Source organism: Myodes glareolus, chromosome 8, assembly GCF_982192425.1.
Source record: "Myodes glareolus chromosome 8, mMyoGla1.1, whole genome shotgun sequence".
Lineage (NCBI taxonomy): Eukaryota > Metazoa > Chordata > Mammalia > Rodentia > Cricetidae > Myodes > Myodes glareolus.
The window spans coordinates 16,549,107-16,572,295 of NC_142033.1; the positions used below are offsets into that span (position 1 = coordinate 16,549,107).

A 23,189-nucleotide genomic window follows, 5' to 3' on the forward strand; every position below is an offset into this window, starting at 1 on the left:
CCAAGATCTCCATGAAGGAATTTTCTTGTACATATCTGAAATTTCAGAACCACAAGTACACCATTTATCTGTACATGTGCCATGACCCTTTAGGAGGCAACAAACATGTACTGGGTAAGAGTCTTTCATGATACAGAAACCAATTGTTATTTGACTCCACTTTGGTCAGTATCATGCCTATGAGGGTGTATATTTTAAGGTGACTCCAGGTTGTAATTTTAGTTCTCATTAGATATACTGAAACACTTTAACAAACTAAAAATAAAAGCCCAGGTAATTAAAAGGATTTTCACAATACTACCTAAGCTAGTCTGGGAACATACAGTCCTTATCATATAGTGATGTAAAGAGAATGTATTAATTTTACAATTAGAATATAGCAATGTTATCATTTATGTTTTCACTAAAATGTACTCAGTAAGTACACTATCAGATGCTGTTTGGTTCTAGGTTAGAATTGCAGGATTGGATCTTGGGATCTTCCATTGTAATTCATAAAAGTTCCAAAGTTTTCAGCCTAACAAATTAGAACAATAGAGTGGCCATAAATAGTGATGGAGAAAGTTGTAGACAGACAAATTGTTAGGGGATGACCACGTGTACTGGTTGCTTTTTGTCAACTTGATACAGACTAGAGACATCTGGGAAGAGGCAGTCTCAGCTGAGGAATTTGCCTCCATCAGATTTGTCTGTGGACGTATCTGTGGGGTAGTGTCTTGATTAATGATTGATGTGGGAGGGTCCAGCCCACTGTGGGCAGTGTCACCCTTGAAAGTGTGATCCTAGATTACGTAAGAAAGCAGAGTGAGCATGTGTCAGCAGGAGCAAGCTAATAAGTGACATTCTTTTGTAACCTCTGCTCCAATCCCTGCTCCCAGCTTCCTGCCCCACCATCTCTCAGTGATGTGCTGCTGTTAACTGCAAGTGTAAGCCAAATAAACCCTTTCCTCCTCCAGGCTTGTTTTGATCATGGCGTTTTTTCACAACAACTAAAAGCAAACTATGACACCAGCTGTTTGAAAGGAAGCATTTTCCTTGACATATCTGTTATATACTCAAGGGGAGATGTTAATAAGATGCTACTCAGAGAAGCCTGCCAGAGCAGAGTTCAGCATGGAATTAGTAGGAGACAATGATATGATCAAGTCGATGGCAAGGATCATGTCATCGACTTTGTCATCAGGATCCTTCATCAAACCACTGACCTCTCTCTTCCCTCTTTTTAAATTCCTTCTTACCTCTCCTGGATCACTTTTCTTATTTTCTAGAGTCAGAACAGAAATGGAGGCATCACGACGGAGAATCCCAAATTTCTTTTTTATTACATTGTTGTTTTTTGTAGTTCTTTCTTGCCCAGTGCTGGTTGGCCATGTCTTATTTTAAAGCAGACTCGACAATTAGATGTTTATGGGTTTGCTGGTTAGTTCTCCAAATACAGCTGCCTGAAACACACTGCACCATTCCACTCTCCAACAGGAGTGGGATAGATGTCGGCTTAAATCTGCTCTTAAATTCTGTCCTCAAGTGGCTTTCTGCTAATTCGTCTCCTTCCGGATTCATTTTTCTAGGAAGAAAAGTGGAGTAGGACCTTTCTTTGCGTGATGTTGCTTAAAGCTGACTCATGACCTTTTATATCCTGATCTCTGTGTAAAATGTGTATATCTAGAAGAGAAAAAGATAAAATAGAATGATGATAGTGAGTGTAACAATACAACAGGACCGAGATAAATGCTGTCATCTACTCTCAAAATCATCTTAGATTCTGTTTAAATTTATTTTTAATGAAAAATATGCACATGCATTATTTGTGTATTCCAATATGTAGCTTATTTTTGAAGGCAAGTACATAAGGTATGATGTTTTAGTAAACTAAAAAACCACATCTACACCTAATACAAACATGTTCAATACATAGAATTTAGTATGCAATCACAAACACACATGTATGCACATATGCATAAAATACTTATAAGTCTATGTATAAATTTACCTTTATTATTCCCTTCAGGTGACACTGGCAAAGTATTGATGGCCTCAGATGTACCATGGTTTCAACCTATGGTTTTTCAACTTTAAAATGGCAGGAAAGTGATATGCATTCAGTAGGAACCATATGCTGATGTTAGAAATTTGCTTTGTTCCTGGGATAGTTATATTAACTGTGACTCTTGTGAAACGCTGGGAAGCAGTGGCTGGCCACAGACTCCATCCAGACATCTGACCACAGGGATGAATAATAGACACACTGCACTGTGTTATGTTTCTGGGCTATGATGTTTGCATGAGACTACATCAGATTCACTTTTGTGAGTTTGCCAGTCTATAGAACACATCCTCATGGCAGGTGTCATGTCTAGTCAGTCTATCGAAACCATCTCTTTGGAAGATGTCATGTGTACTCCACAAAGAATTTCAACATAGTCACGTCTTATGCTTTATTGTGCCCATGGGATTTAGTTAATTATCACCAGGGAAATTTTCAACAAACTGGGCAAGTTTAAATATATCACTACTTGGGGTCAGACGCCTGGAGTTTAAATTAATACTGGCTACGTGTCATGTTGAGCTGAACTTCCCTTTTGCCTCCTGTGGATCATGGTGTTTGTAGAAACTATCACGTATCTTTTTACCAATTGATTTTAAAAATCAAACTATTGGCTGGGCAGTGGTGATGCACACCTTTAATCCCAGCACCCGGGAGGCAGAGTCAGGTGGATCTCTGTGAGTTTGAGGCCAGCCGGGTCTACAGAGATAGTTCCAGGGCAGGCACCAAAGCTACACAGAGAAACCCTGTCTTGAAAAAAACAAAACAAAAATATCATACACTTACACATATAATGGGGACTGACTGAAAAGCCATTGATAAAGGCACTGGGACTTGTTTTTAACTGCATGTTCTGGCTTTTTGGGACCCTAGTCTATATGGATGCACAGTTTCCCAGGCCTGGATGTAGGGAGAAGGACCTTGGACTTCCCACAGGGCAGGGTTCCCTGCCCTCTCTCAAGCAGAGAAGGGGAGGGAGGAGAGGGAGTGGGGGAGCAGGAGAGGATTGGGAGGAGGGGAGGAATTGTAAACTTTTGAGTGGAAAAATTAAAAAAAATATATACCATACTTCAGTAACTGCTGTTAGCAAGGTGGAGAGACAGTGGCTCCCCCATGAGCATCTTCCCTCAGCTACAAGAATTTATAAGCTGCCCATGCTTATCTCTACCTTATAAAAGTTTACTAAATGAGGAGGAGGTTTCAAATGATGAGACCTAAGACAAAGTAGGAATATTTTGAGAGGACCAGCCCACAAAACCAGATGGCAGACTCACCTACCATGATGAATCTATAAACCTAGATACACGTCTGTCCTGTTGTGGAACTGGCTACCACCTTATTTGATGTGGGAGCTAATACTGGAAGCCTCTCATGGGCGCCTAATAGGAGTCATCCCATTGGTGCTTTTGATAATAAGTCCATCAAGTTTAGTGTTGGTTGTGGGCCTTGAAAGTCTAACTCAGCTCCAGGCTCTTTCGACTATTGTCTGAAAGTAGCCATGTCCACCTGGAAACTCACTGGGGGCCATGCCAGTCTGTGCAGTCAGAGGCAGATCTATTGTCATTAGCATCTTATAACTCAGCTGCATTCCCCCTTAGTTACATTCTAGAGGTGATCCTACCCTCCCTGGGGACAGGCAAAAGATACTCCTCTCTGCCCAGTAGCAGCAGGCCAGAAACGTGAAATCAGGCTGTGGGCCCGAAAGCAGCACTGCAGCTCGATGCCAGGTCCTTTAAGCTGCAGTCAAGGGTCAGCTCTTTTTGCCCCGGTACTTATGCAGTGACCCAGCAGAAACCACCCTTATTATGGAGGACATTCTGCTTGTCCTTCACCTCACCTGGCAGCAGACCTGGCACCTGTAGACCAGATTTTGTACCCTGGAACACACCTTGCCCTGATGTGATCCCTGATAGCCCCAGTTCTGATGGAAATCTAGCCTTCCCAGGGATCCAGGCCTGCTCAAGTTCTTCACGTTAGCCTCTCTGTACCCCATCGTAGCCATGTGGCCTACCCCCACAGCTACAGTCCTGAAGGGAGTTCTATTAGTCTGGGGACGTAATAAGAGAATGTATTTACTCGCTCAAGACATACTGTAAAGACCACAAAATGAATCCCTCAAATGTGTAGATACCAATAAACAGCTACACAGATAAAAAAAATAAAGCATATACCATATAAAGAAGCAAATAACATTCAAGTATCTAACCCAAAGAGGCGGAGATCATTGAACTACCTGAAAAAAAAATCAAAACACAAAAGTTCCCTTTGGGAAACTCAAGGAGATAAAAGAGAGCAGACAACTCAGTGAGATCAGGAAGACATTGTGTGGACAGAATCAGAAGTGCCGTAGAATAGAGGCCACGAACAAGAACCAAAGAGAACCCGTGACCACATGAGGAGAGAAATGAAAAACTACAGCAGAGAGACTCAGTAGCATATTTGATCATTTAGGAAAAACAAAAGTCAGTGAACCCAGAGAGAGACGATTTGAAATCAGCTGGAGAGAGGAACACAGGGGAAAAGGAATGAGAATGAGTGAAGAAAGATCAGGGCTGTAGTAAACTACATGGTGTAATTCCAGGTAAGCACAGGTCACAAATCCAATCAAGCGATATGCAAAGTCTTATGCTATATACAAAATTAAAGAATCAATATAAAACAGGAAATAGCAAAACTTCCAGAAGGAAACCTGGGGGGAATGGTAAGCATTAGTCAGAGCAATAGAGATCTTTTGAATACGGCATCAGGAACAACAAAAGCCAAGCATATAAGCTGTTATGGATCTAACTAGAAAGTCTCTGTGCAGCAAAGGGACAATCAACAGAATGAGAAGGACCTGTGTCCCGTAAGCAGTTTATATCTAAAATGAGGCAACTGAAAACCGACCAAAGCACCTGGGTTGGCATTTCCCCAAAGAACACGTGCAAATAACACCTCAGATATGAGCAAAGTCTCCGTGTAACTGTGTAGTGCGAAAGAGGGTGAGAGAAGGGACAGACCAGTAGTTACAAATGGGGATACTAATTTCTTAGACACCTAGCAAATTATCCTGAAATGTAAGAAAATACTCAAAGCAAAGGAATATGGGCAATACACATCTATTATTTCTAAGAAATACATAAAAGATTAGACACGGTGAGAAAAAGAAATGAGTCTGTGAGTCAAACATCACAGCTGGATAAACAGACCTAGAAGACCTAGAAGCCTTCAGGGATGCTGGCAGGTGGGTCCACTTGAAGCGGAAGAGCTAGAGGGATGCTCAAACAAGAGTCTGGGCTTCTGTGAGGGTTCCTTCTCCTTGCCATCAGCTGGCTCCTGTGGAGAAACAATTAGCTCTGTTAGGCTCTCCTGGCTTCTTGTCATGAACGAGGCCCTCTGCGCAGAATACAGGCCTGTGCTTCCTCTCTTACTCACGTCTGACTTCAGGCCTGCACGAGCTCAGGACAGCACAAAGCCATAAACTTTCTCAAAACGGTGACAGCTTTTGTGATTTTTTTTTTAAAAATGTAGGTTGATTATGTGAACATAATCATGTTTGTGAACATGATCTTTGTGGATGACAAAGTAATGAGGCAAGGTTGAAAGACTGAACACACATGTAAACTGAGATGTTTTCCTAGTAGCCCTTATTTTTATCTTGTTTTGTAAGTTTAACTTCAGCCAAAGTCAAAATCATGCCTGATGGCAAAGCACACAGAGGTCTACTAAAGAATGAAGAAGATTAAGTATGCTTACAGTCACCGATATCAAGTGACAGTGCACTGGAGAATGACCAGCTTCATCCTGGGAAGAGAAGAAGCAGATGGACTATAAAATCTTGAGGAAGAAGCAAAGGTGCTTATGAGTTACAGATGTCACTGTTATATAACCAGACTGAACAACAGTCAGGTTGATTTCCATCTGATAATGTGTGAGCATCTAGGCAGTTGCTGGGTTTCAGGTTAACGCTATTGACCCAAGAGCGCTCCTGTAGGAGGCCAAGTGCATACTGGAAATGTGAGGGGGTCACTCAACAGTCACACCTACAGCAAAAGCTAAGAGCCAACTATGGAAGAAATCAGAAGATTGAATGAGAAAGCTGTGAAATCCTATTAATGCACATATTTGACCACATATGTATGAAGAAGTACTCGCATGTGCACGCGTGCGCACACACACACATTTCCAAGGAAACAATGACTGCAAATGTATGGAAAGTAATCTAACCTTTCTCACAAAGAGGACAGGCTCAGTGAGCTCACAGTTGATCGTTAGCAGCCTGGCAGATCCACAGGTTAGATACCCGTTCCATCACAAGCGTGCCGGGCAACAGGCATTTTTATAGGCCAATAGAGGGAGGGTTAGTTAGGACAGGCTCTTTGGAAACAGTTGGGAAATCTTTATCAAAATCTAAAACTCCCGTGGATTCTCTGACTGGAAACTCCTGCTTGTGAAGTTAACCTATAGAAACAGTTGCACGAGTGTACAAATAAATCAGTGTTTGAACATTCACCAAAGTCTGGAACGTCCCAAATATCTACAGTAGTGGGGTAGCTAAGGCACAAAATGTTCATAGTAAAACGCTGTGTGCCTATGTCCTGTGCTAAGAAAATGAACAGGCTGAGCTGTCTGTCCTGCCTTCCCTCTGTGGTGTACCAACAGCATCTGAAACAGAGGCAGAAAACATAGTCCCTCCCACAAGTGATTGCTTCCAAGTGTTTTCATCTCCAAAACATGCAAAAGAGCATAAACTCTGAAGGGAGATTTGACTACATTAATAATTCATTTCTTTCACTGGCACTAGAAGGGCAGGCATCAGTATGACTGAAAGTGTAGTACCTGACCTTCATCTGCAGGAGCCTGGTGAGGAGCAACAGCCAAGATGTTTCAGCCAACATGGGGATGAATGACCAGGTCACCTAGAAGTACACCTCACTCAGGCACACAGAGGGTCTCTTTCTGCAGGTTTTATGTCTTAGTTTAGTGCCTCACAGAGGGTAGGTGTAACCAGGATTGGGCTTGCCTTGTTCACTGAAAAGGAAATAGAGCGGCACTCACAGATAAAATCATAATCTCTGGCTCTGTGCCTTGGTTCTCTACTAGCTTCTGGGTTTATAATCTTTGGCAAGAGATTTAGATGCTGTTGATATAAAAGTTTTCTTTACACAATGAGGTTAAATATGAGGCAACTGAACTTCTCAGTTTTTGTAAATGAAGTGCAGATACCTTGGACTTGAGAGGTGTGGGAACGCATTCTGGAGTTGACTCACAAACTTGAGAGTCAGTAAATGCAAGTCAAGGGATGGGCAAAGACTCAGGGCATGGGGAACCGATCCGAGTAGAGGTTACAGTATGGAATGGGAAGCAAGCTTTAGAAAGACTAAGAAAACTGATGATTACAGAGAAAGATTTGGTGAACATTTGCTTCCATCGTATTTTCATTAACCTTCAACAAAGTAGATTCTAATGATGGCAGTTTACAGAAGTCCGGGACATGGAAATGACCTGCCTGAAATTACTTTAAAGATAACCGGGCAAAAACTTATCTTCTTCAAGCCATTTTAACTAATTATTATTCTTTTTACCATTTCTTACCATTAATACATTAAGATCAGTTTAATGGGTAAAATGATAAGAAAGATGGGTTTTCCTCAACATGTTCAGCAGGTTATGTTTTGGGGGAAGAAAAGAGTCTGAATCTTGAGAGAAAAAGGTCATATAAAATGTCTCGTTCTGTACACAGGTTCCACACTGAATGCACAGGGGTTGGGTTGCTCAGTGAGTAAGTTTCTTGGAGAGTATAAGTTTGATCTCTATTACCAATGTGAGAAGCTGGGTGTGGTGACATTTGTCTATAACCTCAGTACTGGGGGGGGGAGCCAGACCCCCAGAGCTTGCTGGTCTTATTGGGGTGAACTGGTAAGATTCAGGCTGAGAGAGAGCCTCTGCCTTTTAAAGGTAAGGTGCAGGACAACAGATGGAGATAGGCAGAGGTGATCCCTGACCTTCACAAAGACACACATGGAACACATATGACACATATGTGTAACACACACACATGATAAAATGAATTGTAGTAAAATTTATTAATAATTAATGTCACTGAAGTGTGTTGTTTATCTGTAACCTCTTCCCATTTAGACTTGACTGATAGAAGACCATTCTAGTGACCTTAACCTAATAAGAGCTCTGCCTTAAATGAAAACAGGAATGTGACTGTCTTTAACAAACAACATGGAGCAGTCATGTCTTAGGAAATATTTCTTTCTGTTGAGATGTTTAATCCTTCTGGAATCTCTTCCTGGGTAGTTGCTCATGACCTTGTAGTGGGGTATGAATTCAATTTTTATGTTGTTCCAAATCTATTCAGCTTCCTGCTTACAGGGATTTGTCTGTCCTAGACAGTTATCAGCCACATCAGCCACTGTCCTTTCAAGTGTCTTTTCTCATTCTCCATCTCCTACTTGTAGAATTCTTTTTAGAAATAAGTTAGATACTCTCATGCTATGCTCTACACTCTCTTTTATTCTTATATTTTCTCTGTATTTATCTTTCTGCTGTGCCCTAGGTAATGTCCTCGAATCTCCTAAAACAATTGTCTCTCTAACTTAGTCAAATCTACTAATAAAACCATCCCATGAGAGTTCACATTGTTTGGTTGGGCTTTTATTCCTAGAAGTTCCGCGTGGGTCCCCTCCCTCTTGATTTGCTGATCCTGTTCCCATTTCCTGATTGGTTGTGCTTCTACTCCTGGGTCTCTCACTGTCTTTTCAGTTTCCTATGTTTCTAGTTCTACCTCGATGCCTAATGAGTTGAAACATGTATAATAGACTCCTTGATTGACCTTAACTCTTCTGATTTTAGAAATTCTTTCTCTTGTGGGTTTGGCTCCTAGTTAGAGTAGATGGAGCCTCCAGAGTTTAATGAATTTGGACCATGAACTCCTTCAACATGGATTTATTTGGGAGAATCATGTGAGGTCCATGGCGAATGAGTGCCTTCAACTTTAATTCATTCTTGCCAGGCATTTTTTCTGAGGCTCTCTATGGTTCTAAGGTGCCCCAAGGCCACCCAGGTGCTGTAATGGAAGGCCACAGCTATTTAAGAGAAGACACCAGAGAGAAAGCTGGCTTGACTCTATCACCCATAGCCCCTGCTGAGGCAAGCTTGTCTTGTTTACCTCTTTGTTTAAGTAGACAGATTTAGAAGGTTCTGACTTTTAAGCGAGGGTCTTGGTACAGCCTTTCATCCCACTGGGATAAACAACCTTGCCATCTGTCTTAATGTGAGGTTTAAGTGTCAAGATCTGCACACAAGTTTCCTTCAATCCTCAGCTGACTATGCATAGGGTTAGTTTATGAAATGTCCATTCCTGTCATCTGATTCCTCCTTTTTGAAGCAATGAGAGAAGATGCTGGGTATTGTCTTCAACATTCCACATAATTAAGCTACTTTATTCAACAGAAAAATTCCATGTCTGGTATTTCCAGATGATCTGTAGTGTGATGGCTTTAGTGTAAACATTCCCATGTCTCCTGGAGACACTGTACCACACTCACATGACTTTGGTTTTCACAGCGATTCTCTTGATATCCTAGAAAGACACCACAGAGATGTCAGCTGTGTTGAGAACCATCTGTTGTTCCCTTCAGGTTCTTGGTAGCCATGTTCTTATACTTTTGCCCACAGGGGGCTGAACTATAAATGGGCTCATGGCTCAAACCATGTCAGCCAATCACCTCTTTATAAAACATGGAACTTCATACACTAAAATATTCTTTTTTAAAAATAAATGCCTTTATTATGTTCTTGAGATTTCACACCGGGTACCCCAATTCTGCTCACCTCCCAGTCCCCCCACTTATCCCTGCCTTGCCCTCCCAGTGAAAGAAAACAAAACAAGGCAAGCAAACAAACAAACAAAAGCCCAAAAACAACAACAACAAAACCCCCCAATAAACCAAAATAGAATAAAACCACACCAGGAACAGAAAAATCTCTGCTCCTCCTCTCCTGCCTCTCTATCATTTTTTCATCCATCCTGCTAGCACTGGAGGCTTCCGTGTGTCATGTAGTACATCTTTTCCCATCAGTTTGACTGGCAAATGTTCACTGCAATGAGTCACTGGTCTGGTTCAAGACTGCTGGTTTTGGGTACACCATCCTCACTGGGTCCTCACCGGAGCTTCTCTGGGTTATCCTGTGGCCAGCCCTAGTCTTGGAGATCTTGTAGGTATCATTCCACAGGGCCAGTACTTTCAGGAGTTCTAGAAGGTCCCAGATGGAGCAGTTGCTAAGGTGGGTCAGCCCAAGGCCCAGTTTGGGCCTGGGTGTTAGGAAGGCAGGTCAGATTGAACCACTGGGACCACACGCCTCCGGTGCGCTGGCGGAAACTACATGCATGCTCTCAGGGTAAGTTCATCCTTACCTATGGTGAGGGTTGGGAGCCCTCTCTCCCGAGTGCAGGGGCCAGCTCTCTTGCTGTAGTGGCCAGGGAGAGGTAAGGTCAGCTTTTGCAGAGCAATGGAGGGGGCAGGCTGGTTCATCATAGCCCTCTGATTTCATCTTGCTCGGCTCCTAAGGCCTCCTGAGGTGACTAAGGCCTCCTGAGCTGACACTGGCCACAGACAGCAGCATAAACCCCAGACATGGTCCTTGGCAGCAGCCTGGGCCCTAAGGATATCCTGGTTCTGGGTGGAAGAAATGTTCACTCAGGTGGGATTGGTTCTGGCCACTCAGCCACGGAACACGATCAAGGCCTCAAGTTGTGGCCCCAACCCTGTGCCTCTATGTGACCATTGGTCTCAGTGCAAAACCTAGACTTGACCTCAGACCTCAGTCAAAGTATGACCATGGATCCCAACATGGTCCTAACTCCATGCGGCCCTAACTCCAGGCTTCATGTGGCCTTTGGATGGCACCACGGGCAACAACATAGACCTCAGCTGCGGAAGGACCACGGACCCAGACATAGTCCTCGGCAGCACTCTAGGCCTGACACCCTGGCCTCAGCGGCAGCACGGCTCATAAACCCTAACTGGGCCCCAAAAGACAGCCCAGCCCACTGGCATGGCACTCCAAGGCAACGGGAGCCATGGACATCAACACAGACCCTGGCTACAGTAGGAACAGGAACCCCCACATGGCCCTTGGCAGCAGCCTCACCCGGGCATCACTATGGCCCTGGGTGGCAAGCAGACCTTCTCCCCTTTCAATTTACTCCTCAACGTCATCAACACAGATAGCAAACCGGCCTCCAACACATGCCCACTCCTCTCCATCTTCATTTCTTCCTTTATGTGTCTTTCCACAGCGTAGGAACCATTCTGCTTCTCTATAGCTCCTATTTCTCTATCCTATAGTTCCTTAAAATGATGGGGCCCACATGCCCGGCACGCTGGCTGTCTTCCTGCCAACCTGGGGCCTAAGGACACAGACTGGCTTTCTTCTTGCCTGCTGGGGCCTTGAGGTTACCCGCAGGCTGAACCCTTGCTGACTAAAATATTCTTAGCCCTCTATTTTGGTTCTTTTATTTGGTTCTGTCTCAATAGCTGTTAGTTCATAGCTAGCTTGTATGATTATCATTTTTGTTATGATATAAAGAATAATATTTCCTACTTCTTTAGAAAAATTAGTGTTTTGGCCTGGACGTACAATTGTTGATACAATAATCTGAATAGGTGCTGTAACACTGGCTTCACCAACCACCCATCAAGAAGCGACTATATATCCACACTACTACTACCACTACTACTACTAATAATAATAATAATAATAAACGCTCGTTTTACTTTTTACATTTACTCTCAAATCAACTTCAGTATCTAATTTCAGGAACTATGTAAGAGACAGGGTTTTTTTCCCCCATGCTTCACATTTATAACCGAGTGAAAAGAATTTCATCAGAATATGAAGGAGCTCAGAATTCAAGCCTGTGCTTTTTGTCTCAGTTTTTTTTTTCAATATGTGTATCTCATTTCTCTGAACACAGCTCTCTAAGTGTCTTCTGGGGCTCGTCAGAAACTGTTCACTTTGCAAGCTAAAGACCTGAGTTCAATCCTCAGAACCCACACTAAAAAGAGCTTGTATAGGAGCAACTTTCACACAAGGAAATGCCAGCCAGGCAGATGAATCTCTGGGTTTCCCACGCCTACCAACCTAACCATTTCTTGGTGAGTTCTAGCACAATGAAAGATGCTGTCCCACCCACCAAAAAGACAGTACTGATTAAGAAACAAAATTGCCCCTGGCTTCCATATGTGCCTGCACCCAAACACATGCACAAATGCACACATATCTACACCCATATTTAAACAATACAATAACATTTCTTCTGAGGAAGTATATTTTCTCTTCCTATTAATATCTGTCTTTGATTTCCCCCCCATACAAGTCGCAGAACACAGTGAAAATACACTGTGGCATTAGAATCTGAGGACTGTTTCTTTGCTCTGCAAATGAGACCACAAATGGCTTCATTTGAACCATGGGACCACAGGCGCTTGGCCACAGGTAGTTGGAAGGATGCAAACACATGAGACCAAAAATGATTTCTTCTAAGAATTGAAAATGGAATTTTAGAGAAAGTAAGTGAGTCACTGTGCATAAATTTCCACACAGAACAGAAAAAAAAGACAGAAAGACTGTAGAGGGAAAAAAAGAGGCCTTAAGTTGACAGACAAAGGCAAACATCAAGAGTTGGCAAGAGAAAGCCAAGGGCTCCAGAACCTGCAAAGAGACCTCTCTTGACACAGTGCTCCTGCTTTGGCTCCAAGATAATGTCATTTATCTGTTAACACACTCCTTCATCCAAAAGGCAAGCAGAAAGTGGATGTTTGTTTATTTAATATTTACTAGTGTTAAATGCACAGAATTTCTACCAGGAAGAAGTAAGATGGTCAGGGCACAGCCATAGCTGTTTCCCAGCACCTCGTTTGTCTCCTGTGGCATCCTTGTCATCTTAAGTGTGACAGGTCTGTCATCTCCTACCGTTGTTTCTGCTCACAGGGCTCTAATTTAGTTTGCCTGTAGTCTTCGCCAACGTTATCTAGAAGGTTTGCTTAAGTTAAATACAAATTCTTGGTGTGGGCAGGTGACTCCGTGAGCCATAGCATTTGTCATTCAAGCATGAAGACCTCAGCGTGGGCTCCCAGAATCCACACGACATCAAGCATCTGAAGCTCCAGCACTCCTTCGGTGCCAAATGAATCGCTGGGATGTCATGGGCCAGCTAGGCTGGCATCCACAGTGGAAAACAACAGAGACCCTGTCCCAAACAAGACGGAAATCTAGGACTGACACCTAAGGTTTTTGCACCCATATTCACACACACCAACAGACATACATATAGCAAAACCAAAAATTTAAAAGTAAATTTTTAAATTTTAGAATAATTATATTATATAATTAATGCTGCTTTGTTACCCTCCTGTGTGTGTGTGTGTGTGTGTGTGTGTGTGTGTGTGTGTGTGTGTATGAGAGAGAGAGAGAGGGAGAGAGGGAGAGAGAGAGAGAGAGAAAGAAAGAGAGTCTTCATGCTTACCAGGCTAGTCATTAACTCATGATCTTCTTACCTTAACTTCCCAAGTGTTGATATTGCATGTGTGTCCCACCAAGTCTGATTTAACATGTATTTTTTTTGAAAGTAATTTTATTAAATTATAAAAAGTTTCCATTTACACCCCTCCTCCCAACGCCCTCCCACTCCCCCCCTCATGTATTTTTATTTCAGATTTTTCTGCTGAATGAAAATCCTTGAAAGAAGAAGTGTTTGAGTCTGGGTCACTGGAGACCAAGAGTCATGCTTTTCCCTGGGCTGCAGCCCTGTGGCATCTTAGACTAGAGTGAAATACGCCTTTGGAGCACAAAAGGTTCAGCAATATGTGGGTAGCTTGTCAGTCAACATAATGGGCATCTGATGCCATTAGATGGAATGTCAAAATGTGTGGAGGGAAGAAAAACAGCTGCGAGCCTCCCCCAGAAGATCAAGTAAACTGAAACACAGAGCGGCCAGCAGTGGAAGAGGCAGAGTCTAGAAAGGTACCGAGCCTGACGGAGAAATGATCCACATACTATGTGAGACTCAAGGTTTATTTTTTTCTATGTAACCATCACTCTTTTCATAAGCAAGTCAGAAAAGCAGCAAGAGACTCCAGAATGAATGGAAAGAAGACTTCATTCCAGTCCTCAACCCACACAAATGTGTATGGAGTTCAAGGAAGAGCTAGATGATATGCATTCTCAAGATGATGGTTCAGATGCAACTTGTTCCTCAGTAGATATTCACTCTCTTGTGCGGTCCTTAGATCTGGGCTGAAATAAAAGCAGAGCACATTTAGCTACACAGCTACACAGAGTTATCCACTCCTGCCTAGAAAATACACATTAAAAAATTTAGAAAGCCAGAAAATAAAATAAAACACATTTGGTTGGTCAGTTGAAAGTTAACAACAGTCATAATTAACTATTTTACATGCATACTTATGCCTCCCTGATAGATCAAATTAGGGACAAATTAATGCATTCTGAGGCTAAGTGAATTATCCAGAAGGACACCGTAAGGGACAGCTGGTAAATCTAGACCACCAAACCACACTTTCACAACTGAATCTGGTCTCCCCTCCAGCAGGACTATGGATAGCAAGGCGGCAATGTTGGACAGTTTCTGTCAGCATGACTCAAACTGAGTCACCTAGGAAGAGAGAGCCTCGCTTGAGAATTTGCCTCCATCAGACTGTCCGGTGGGCATGTGTGCGGGGAGGCTTTCTTGGTTTATAATGGATCTGAAAGGACCCAGTTTACTGGGGACTGTGTCATTCCTGGACAGTGGTCCTGACATTCGTAAGAAAGCAGGCTGTGCAAGCCATGCGGAGGAAGCCAGTAAGCAGCATTCCTCCATGGCCTCTGCTTCAGCTCCTGCCTCCAGTTCCTGTCCTGAGTTCCTGCCCTGACTTCCATCAATGGTGGGATGTAACCTGTAAGCCAGAAACCGCTTTCGTCCCCCAGATTGACTTGGGCAGTATTTTATCACAGCAACAAAGACGTAACCAGCACACAGCCCCTGGATGCCCAGAAAGCTCTGATGTTCTGGTTGGGAAATAGTGGAGAACTTGTTTCTGAGTGGCCATCTCTCGCCATTTACACTACTGTAGCTTTAAAATCCCCTTTTTATTTTCTTTCTTAGGAGTCAATTGAAATGTTTTCCTGCTGTCTGCTTCATGCTCTTTATTCCTTCTCAAGTCATTGATTTGAAAATCCTATTTGAACCTTAACTTAAATAAATTGTTATATTTTCCACCCACAATGTTTCCCCTTAAAATTTCTTTCAGCAAATGGACCGTTCGCCTACTTACTTGCTTGGCGTGAGGCACTTTATAACTATTTTATATCACCTTTATATCAATCAGGATATTCGTAACACAGGCCAAGTTGCTGTCACCTTCTATAAAAAGTGTAGACTAGTGACACCCAAGCAACCACAGAGTTGCTCAGAGATGCTAACATTGCCTTGGGGATCTGTCCTTGTCATTGCTGAGTCAGTAGAGCTGCGAGGAGGCAGAGGTGCTGGTCTGGGGTTGCTTTGGGAACCTCTAGATGACACAGTCTGATCTCATTGTGGATGTGTTGTCTTCTACGATGTATCTGTGGGTATTTCTAGACATATCTGTTACTAAAATAAAAATGAGAGAACATGAATATGAAGATTCTTGGCCTTAATTTTACCTCCGCATAATATTTCTGGTAAGAAATTTCACCCATGCAGCATTAGGATCCAAGCAAATTATTCTCCCATTTTTCAGCATGACACTGCAAAAATAAAATATTTTGGTTAAATCGTAACTGTGTTTATTTCATAATATGCTACGCACACTCCCAATACTATCTGCAACGTGAAGTGCATACACTTAAAAATGAACATACGGGTTTTTCAAACTATATTGATTGTATTGTTAGAATGGAACTTTTAATCCATTCAGTATGCCTAGCTGATTTTTTTCAATGCAGTTTGGTTATTGATTTGTTCGTGTGCACGTGCATGTCACAGGGTGGTCTCCAGGGATCAAACTCAGACTGACAGGCTCATCGGCCATGTATTTACATATCCTTTATTGCTGTGTATCTGCTGATTTTGTTAGATTTTAGGGCCCGATTTAAGAGTGTTTCATTGTCCAGCAGGGAGAGCATGACTTCTATTAGCTCTGTACTCCACAGAATTACAAAGCTCCACCAATGTATCAAGGCTCATTTCGTAGTTAATTTTTTAAAGCTGGATCATCTTATTGCATTCTGAGACAAAGGCACATATCCTAGGGTTTTAAAAGATACCAGAACTTAAAATGTTCTCATAATGAAAAATAACATAATCAAATTCTTAGCAATTAACCAACATAAGAAAAGTCAGCCATAAAGCATTATGCGTAAAGGTCCAAACTGGAAAAAAAAATTCCCTTTAAACCCAGAAACAAGCCATCTCAACAAAGCTAGTAAGTCAAGTAAAAGTTGTAAGGCCCTCAGAGGAGGAAATGAAACTGCCTTTATTCCCAGAGAGCTTGGCAACCAAGGGGCAGGATGATTCCAGCGAACAACTGCTAGTCTGAGCACCAAAACCTGGAATGTGAAATGTTATTCTCATATCCTTTCATTAGCATCAGACTGCGTACAGTGCCTAGGACAGCTCTTGTGATTTAAGGAGAGCGGAGGCAATGATAAGCCTTCAAGGACATGCATGCCATCAAGTGTGGTCGTGTGCAGCTGTCATCCCAGCAACCAGGATGCTGAGTTCAAGACCATTATCTCTCTCATGGTCACTAGCAATGAGCACACAGAGACATAGTGAGAGCCCCTGTCCCAAATTTAAAGTAAGAGAATGCAAATGTTCTCAGTAAATTAGAAGCAAATCCAGATTCTTGAAAGAAAACACTTGCTATTATAGAGCTGTCAATTTCCAGGATATAAGTCCAAAGAATTATATTTGAAAGTGTCCTTAGAACACAGCAAAAATGCAAACTGCTGCTAAGATGTTTATCAAAGAGCCGAAATTCTGAAACAAGACACATCTGAAAAAAAAAATGGAGCTGCCCACTCCAGTTATGGATGAAAGGCTAATAATCAAATCTGTACACTGGTAAGGATGAAACTGTACAATCAGCAAACTCCCTAGGAAATTTTGATATGAATGAAGTAAGAGATATACAAAGAATGTGTGTAGTAGCCCAAATTGTGTCTATTCAACAGTGAATTAACTAAATGAATTCTACTCATGGTTGTTATTGTTGCTGTTGTTGCTATGAAATACTGCCTCTTCAACTGAATAAATGATTAAGCACAGCAAAATAAATGGATTACAAAAGTTACAAAAAGATACATATATTCAGGTAATTCCACTAACTTCAAGTTCAAAAGCAGACAAAACAAACAATATTTTTTAAGTTATATCTAGATGGCAAAGAAAAAGACTGTAAAAAGTAGGAAACAACAGAATTCACACTCACCTCAGTTCTTACAGAGATATTTATATTATTTTGGAACCATGGAATTTGGTGTGGCTGTCGTAACATACCATGAATAGAGTGAGTCAAATAATAGAAATGTATTTTCTTCAAATTCTGAAGACAGTACCTTCAAAACCCAGGCATTGGCAAGCTTACTTTTCCTGAAGTCTCTCTACTTGGCTTCCAGATGGCCACCTTCCTCACACTTTCCCCACAGTCCAAGTATTAACTGTCTACAGTAGGGGCTGGAGAGATGGCTCAGTGCTTGTACTAGGGACTGGAGAGACAGCTGTGTGGTTAAGAGCACTGGCTGTTCTTCCAGAGGGTCAGGGTTTGATTCCCAGCAACCACATGGTTGCTCACTACTGTCTGAAAGTTCAATTCTGAGATATCCAATACTCTCCTCTGGCCTCTGTAGGCACTGCTCACATGTGGTACACAAATATCCTTGCAGACAAAGCACTCATACACCAATCATGCTGAATTTGAGCTCACCCTAATGACCTTACTTTAGGTCGCTTCTGTAAATACTTTACCTGCAAAATCATAATCTGTGGGGCTGGAGGTTCCAGCTTCAAGACCTGAATAGTAAAGCAGATGGGGGTGGGGGCACAGGTACAGGACACAAATCAGCGGGTAAAAGCCAGTCATATCTGGAGGCTCCTGTTCTGGTTCCTTTCTAAATTAGATTTTGCCCTAGGTAACCAAAATGTGAGCACTTATGAACACTCCTTGGCTGCACTTGTGTGCACTCACATACACTTATATTTGCCACAAGCAGAAACCCATCCTGTTTCCCAGCATTCTGTGAAGAGGCAAGACTCTCTCAGTTAAGTGACAAAAGAAATTTTGCAGATACAACCAGCATCACTAAACAAATGAATCTCATGTAGTAGCGAGAGCAATTTTCTCTGGCAGACAGCAGAAGAGAAAGTCTGATTGGGAGAGGGAGATCGATGTGGTGTGAGGCTGGTTTTTCCATTGCTTAAATCCGAATAGCTTGGTGGAACAACCTGGCAATAACCTCCAGGAGTTGAAAACCTTCACAGACCAACAGCCTACAGCTGTGGTTCTCAAGCTGGGGATTGAATGCCTTTCACAGGGGTTGCACATCAAATATCCCGCATATCAGATATTTACATTATGAATCACAACAGTAGCAAAGTTACAGTTATGAAGTAGAAACAAAATAATTTTATGGCTGGGGGTCACCACACCATGAGGAATTGTATTAAAGGGTTGTAGCATTGAGGAGTTTGAGAACCACCAGCCTAGAAGGGTGTAAGGCTATCAGCAAAGAGTTGAACTCTCCCAGCAGCCTGAGTTGAAAGCAGAGCCCTTCTGAGAACCTCCAGGTTAGCCTTTGGTCTAGCTACCATCCTTCATAAAACAGCAAGCAGCCATTGTCTGTCTGTGGCTTGACTCTGGTCTGGATGGTAAAATCAGTACTGCCACAGTGCATTTTATATGCTCCCCGCAGCCCTGTGGATTTCCTCTCCTCTTCTTCCACTCACTCTTCGAAGTGAGCAGAGAAGCCGACTCAGCCACCTAGCAGGCTGAACTACAGAATGTGCAGTAGTAACCACATTTATTTTATGTAATATATGGTAATGTATGACAATGCTGCCTAGTATGGTAATGCTACCTAGAAATGAATAAGTAAAGCAGACACAGTGAGATAGATAGATAGATAGATAGATAGATAGATAGATAGATAGATAGATAGGAAGAATAGAGAAACAGAGGATAAATAAATAGAAGATAGATAGACAGAAGACAGATAAATAGATACATAGATGATAGATAGATAGATAGATAGATAGATAGATAGATAGATAGATAGATAGATAGATAGATAGATAGAATGTTATAACTAATGACTGAAGGAATTTCCCACAGTCTGCAAGGTTGATTCCCCAAGAATAGTTATCTCTAGAGTCATTAGACCATATTGTATGCGTTGGTGCATCCAAGTGTTAAATACAGTGATTTCCTGAAGGTTGCTTATTTGTACCCCTTGCCCATGGCTGTGTATCCTTACTTTCTGAGTATTCATTGACTTCAAAGTTAATTGTACTCAGCAAAGTTTATGAAATCAACTATCTTCTCCATTTAAGAGCTGCCTTCTGGTTTTGTGTTTTGGTTTGTTTTTTTTCTAGAAAAAAAAACAAGTATTGGGCAATAGTTTTCTCATTCTGTTGGGAATGATACTGTCCAGAACTGCAGTCTTCAGTGTCTTCATCTAGTACAGTGGTCTCAGTCTTCCTAATGCTGTGGCCCCAAGGGGTCACGACCCACGGTTTGAGAAGCATATTCTATAAAGAGACACCTGCTAGAAAACTCCCAGGAAGGGGCTTCCACCCTCCTCCTCATCTTCACTACTTACATGACTTCCATCCTGTCGCAGTAGATATTCTCGGGAATCACCCAGACATGCTCAATAAATGTAATAGGAATAAAATCTGAACATAGCTGAATGCACAGACATCTTAACTCCTGAGTATCGCAGGGATGATCTGTGGGGAAAAGAGTAGAAAATTTCTCAGCAAGAACAAATAAGTCTGTAGTGTTTAAGTATTTGCTTTAAATTAGGGGCCAAGGCAGCTGGGCACACAAGGCAAGCACACAAGGCTGAGTGTATGAACTTATTATGGCGAGGAAATGCTTGTTCAACACCTACAAGGTTTGAGAAAGCCGCAAATGGACTAGTGACTAGTAGATTGCTTCAAGGTAGATACAGTCAGTAGCCATGGTCAAAACAACTCAAGCCTTAATGTATAAATTTTATCAGTTGAACAGTGACAATTCCTATCATATAACTAAAGTAAATATACTAAATCTGTTTGTAGTAAGTCTTCTATTATCAACTCTGAAAAGAAAAGCATCGATTCTTGTAGCCAGCTATTTCTAGCAAGTCAAATGCATGCTTTCACTTAACTCAATATGAAATTCTGTGAACTTCACAATCTAAATGCATACTTGCTTAGGGTCTAATTTACCAATTGTTTTAATTAAACAATTTCCACCATTTGTTTAATGGCCAAAATTGCCTCATTATATGTGAAATGTCTTCAGACTCCCCCCAGTAACTTGATGGGGATAAAAAAAAAAAAGCCTCCTTAGCTTACCGAAGATGCCTAGGTAGAGGACAACCATCAGAAATGGCAGCCAGCCCTTGGCAACCATGTCTGTCTGTGGCTTGACTCTGATCTGGATGGTAAGATCAGTACTGCTCCGGTGTTTTTTATATGCTGCCTGCAGCCCTCCTCTTCCACCGTCCAGCCGAAGAAGGAAATGTGGCAGACTCGCCACTTCACAAGCCAGGACAGAGGCTGGGCTTGCTTAGGCTTTATTTAATTGCGAGGCTGGGAGCCAGTTGAGATGAACTTGACACATACAGATACAAATCTCTCATTATTTGGAGTTGAATGGAGTTGAAAATGTGTAAATGTAAGGAGATCGACATCATTGTAGTCAATCAATGGAACTATGGGAATGCGGATAGTTTACCTTTTTTTCCCACAAAACCCACCTTTGTGCAAAGAAGGGAATAAGGATACTTTCTACTTTCCCACAGCAAATATTTGCCTTTGGTTCCTGTATATATTTGCATGGTTCTATTTGAGGTTTAATAGAATTTACCATGGTGAAATCATACTTATACTATCAACTACAAAGGAAATAGAGTCCAAACTAAAATAACCTAATACATTTTATCTTATCAAGAATTGTAAACTATATTGGGGGGGGAGGCTTAGGACACATAAGTTTCCTTGGGCTTGAAGATGAATTAAGGAAAGGACCATGAGTTTCACTTCCCTCCCTCTTAAGCAGTTTTACGATTGCTGTTAAAATGGACTGCTCTTCCTATTGGCATATACAAACCAAACAGCAATCATCTGCACTGACATGAGCAGCCATAGCCAGAGACTAGGTGGCCTAAATGGCAGCAATGTTTTGCCTTACGGTTTTGGAGACTCCAAGTTCAAACTTAATGTGTGAACAGGGTTGCTCCTTTCTTGGCACAATGAGGGAAGGAAATGCTCTAGGCATCTTTACTTGGTGTGCTGGTGGTTGCAGTCCTGTTTATAATAGTGTTTTCTCTATATGAATGTCTTTATCCAAATTCTCCTTTCATAAAGAACACTAATATATGGGATTAGGACTCAACCTGTTGACTAACTTTAACTCAATTGCTTCTTTTTTAGTGAAAAGACTTTCATACAATATATTTTTCATCATATTTTCTGCTCCCCAATTCCTCACAGATCCTCCTTCACCTCCCTAACAAAGCAACTTTATGTTCTTTTTTTCTTTTTACCTTGAAAAACAAGCAAGACCAAGAAATAAGACATATATACACACACAAATTCTCACAAAACAGAAATTAAAATAAACAAGGAAAAGACTAATAAGACAAAAAGATGTCCAAACAAAGAAAAATTAGACAAAAAGTTTACAAAAATACCATTGAGTTTGTTTTATGTTGGCTAACTGCTCCTGGGCATGGAGCCTACAGTAAAGAAAGATTAAAGTACCCACTAAGACTCTGTTTGAGAAAACTGATTTTTCTGTTGTCATTTTGTGTAAACTACAGATAGCTTTTTGGTTAGGGGTGTGAGCCCCATCTCTTCTTAGTGCTGGGCCCTTCATCTGACTTGAACCTCTGAAGGCCCTATATATGCTGCCATATTCTCTGTGGGTTCATATGTGCATCAATCCTGTTGTGTCTAGAAGACACTGTTTCCTTGGAGTCATCCATCACCTCTAGCTAAAATCTTATGCCTCCATTTCCGCATAGAACCCCGAGCCGTGAGGGGAGCGCTTTCATGAAAATGTCTCATTTAAGATGGAGTTCTCCAAAGTTTCTCACTCTCTGCCCATTATCCAATTGTAGATCCCGATGGTAGTTCCCATCCACTGCAGGGAGAAGCTTCTCCAATGAGGATTAAGCAAGGCACTATATGACTATAGCAATATGTCATTAGGAATTATTTTATTGCTTTGTTCCTTTAGCAGAATAATAATAGTAGGCTTTCGCCTAGATTTATGATTTATCGAGTCTTTGGTTCTTGGTCATCTTAGTAGTACCATGTTTGGGTTCTATCTCATGGAGTGGGCTGTAATTCTAATCAGAAAGTGGTTTATTATTCTCATAATATTTGTTTCACTATTGCACCAGTATACCTTGCATGCAGTTTGATAAGATAAAAAGATAGATTATTAAATCTACTTTGAAAAAGCAGCTACTAGTTTTAAATGTTTTACATTGGATTGGACTTTTGAATATTGTATACAAATTTTCATATTGATATAAATTTGAAATTAGTTTTGTTAAAACATACTGTGCATACATTTCTAATCTTGTTCAAGTTATTATACCTATACAGTTCATTTAACAATGTAATGCCGATTTCTAGTCCTTGAAAATTATTACCAACTGTTTAGGATAATAAGGAAATGCAGGTTTGTAGTTAATCACCTAGTATAATCAAACTTGTAGTCACATTACACATATTTTCAAGGTCAAACAAACATATAGTTTAGATAGACAGGTCATTTTTCAAAAACTTCAGAGATCTATAGAATATGGCATTTAACCTAGATTTTTTATGACAATGAGACATGTCTGCTCTTGGCAGCATCAATCTACTTCAGAAAAGATAATGAGCATC

General features: G+C 41.5%; 1 protein-coding gene and 1 long non-coding RNA gene across 2 annotated transcripts; both read right to left on the minus strand.

The window, feature by feature from the left end:
- Nucleotides 1-1,298: 1,298 nt before the first annotated feature.
- On the minus strand, nucleotides 1,299-7,051 carry LOC146893766 (uncharacterized). The gene is made up of 3 exons (XR_015002541.2): nucleotides 6,868-7,051; nucleotides 5,242-5,359; nucleotides 1,299-1,662 (listed from the first exon to the last, which is right to left on the minus strand). It is a non-coding gene; the product is annotated as an uncharacterized LOC146893766 (long non-coding RNA).
- A 7,044-nt stretch (nucleotides 7,052-14,095) lies between these two features.
- On the minus strand, nucleotides 14,096-20,848 carry LOC146893767 (C-X-C motif chemokine 15-like). Its single transcript, XM_085691605.1, has 4 exons — nucleotides 20,643-20,848; nucleotides 19,901-20,030; nucleotides 15,746-15,829; nucleotides 14,096-14,335 (listed from the first exon to the last, which is right to left on the minus strand). The coding sequence occupies exons 1-4, from the start codon at nucleotides 20,698-20,700 to the stop codon at nucleotides 14,236-14,238; spliced, it is 372 nt and encodes a 123-aa protein (XP_085547731.1). The 5' UTR covers nucleotides 20,701-20,848; the 3' UTR covers nucleotides 14,096-14,235.
- Nucleotides 20,849-23,189: the final 2,341 nt, after the last annotated feature.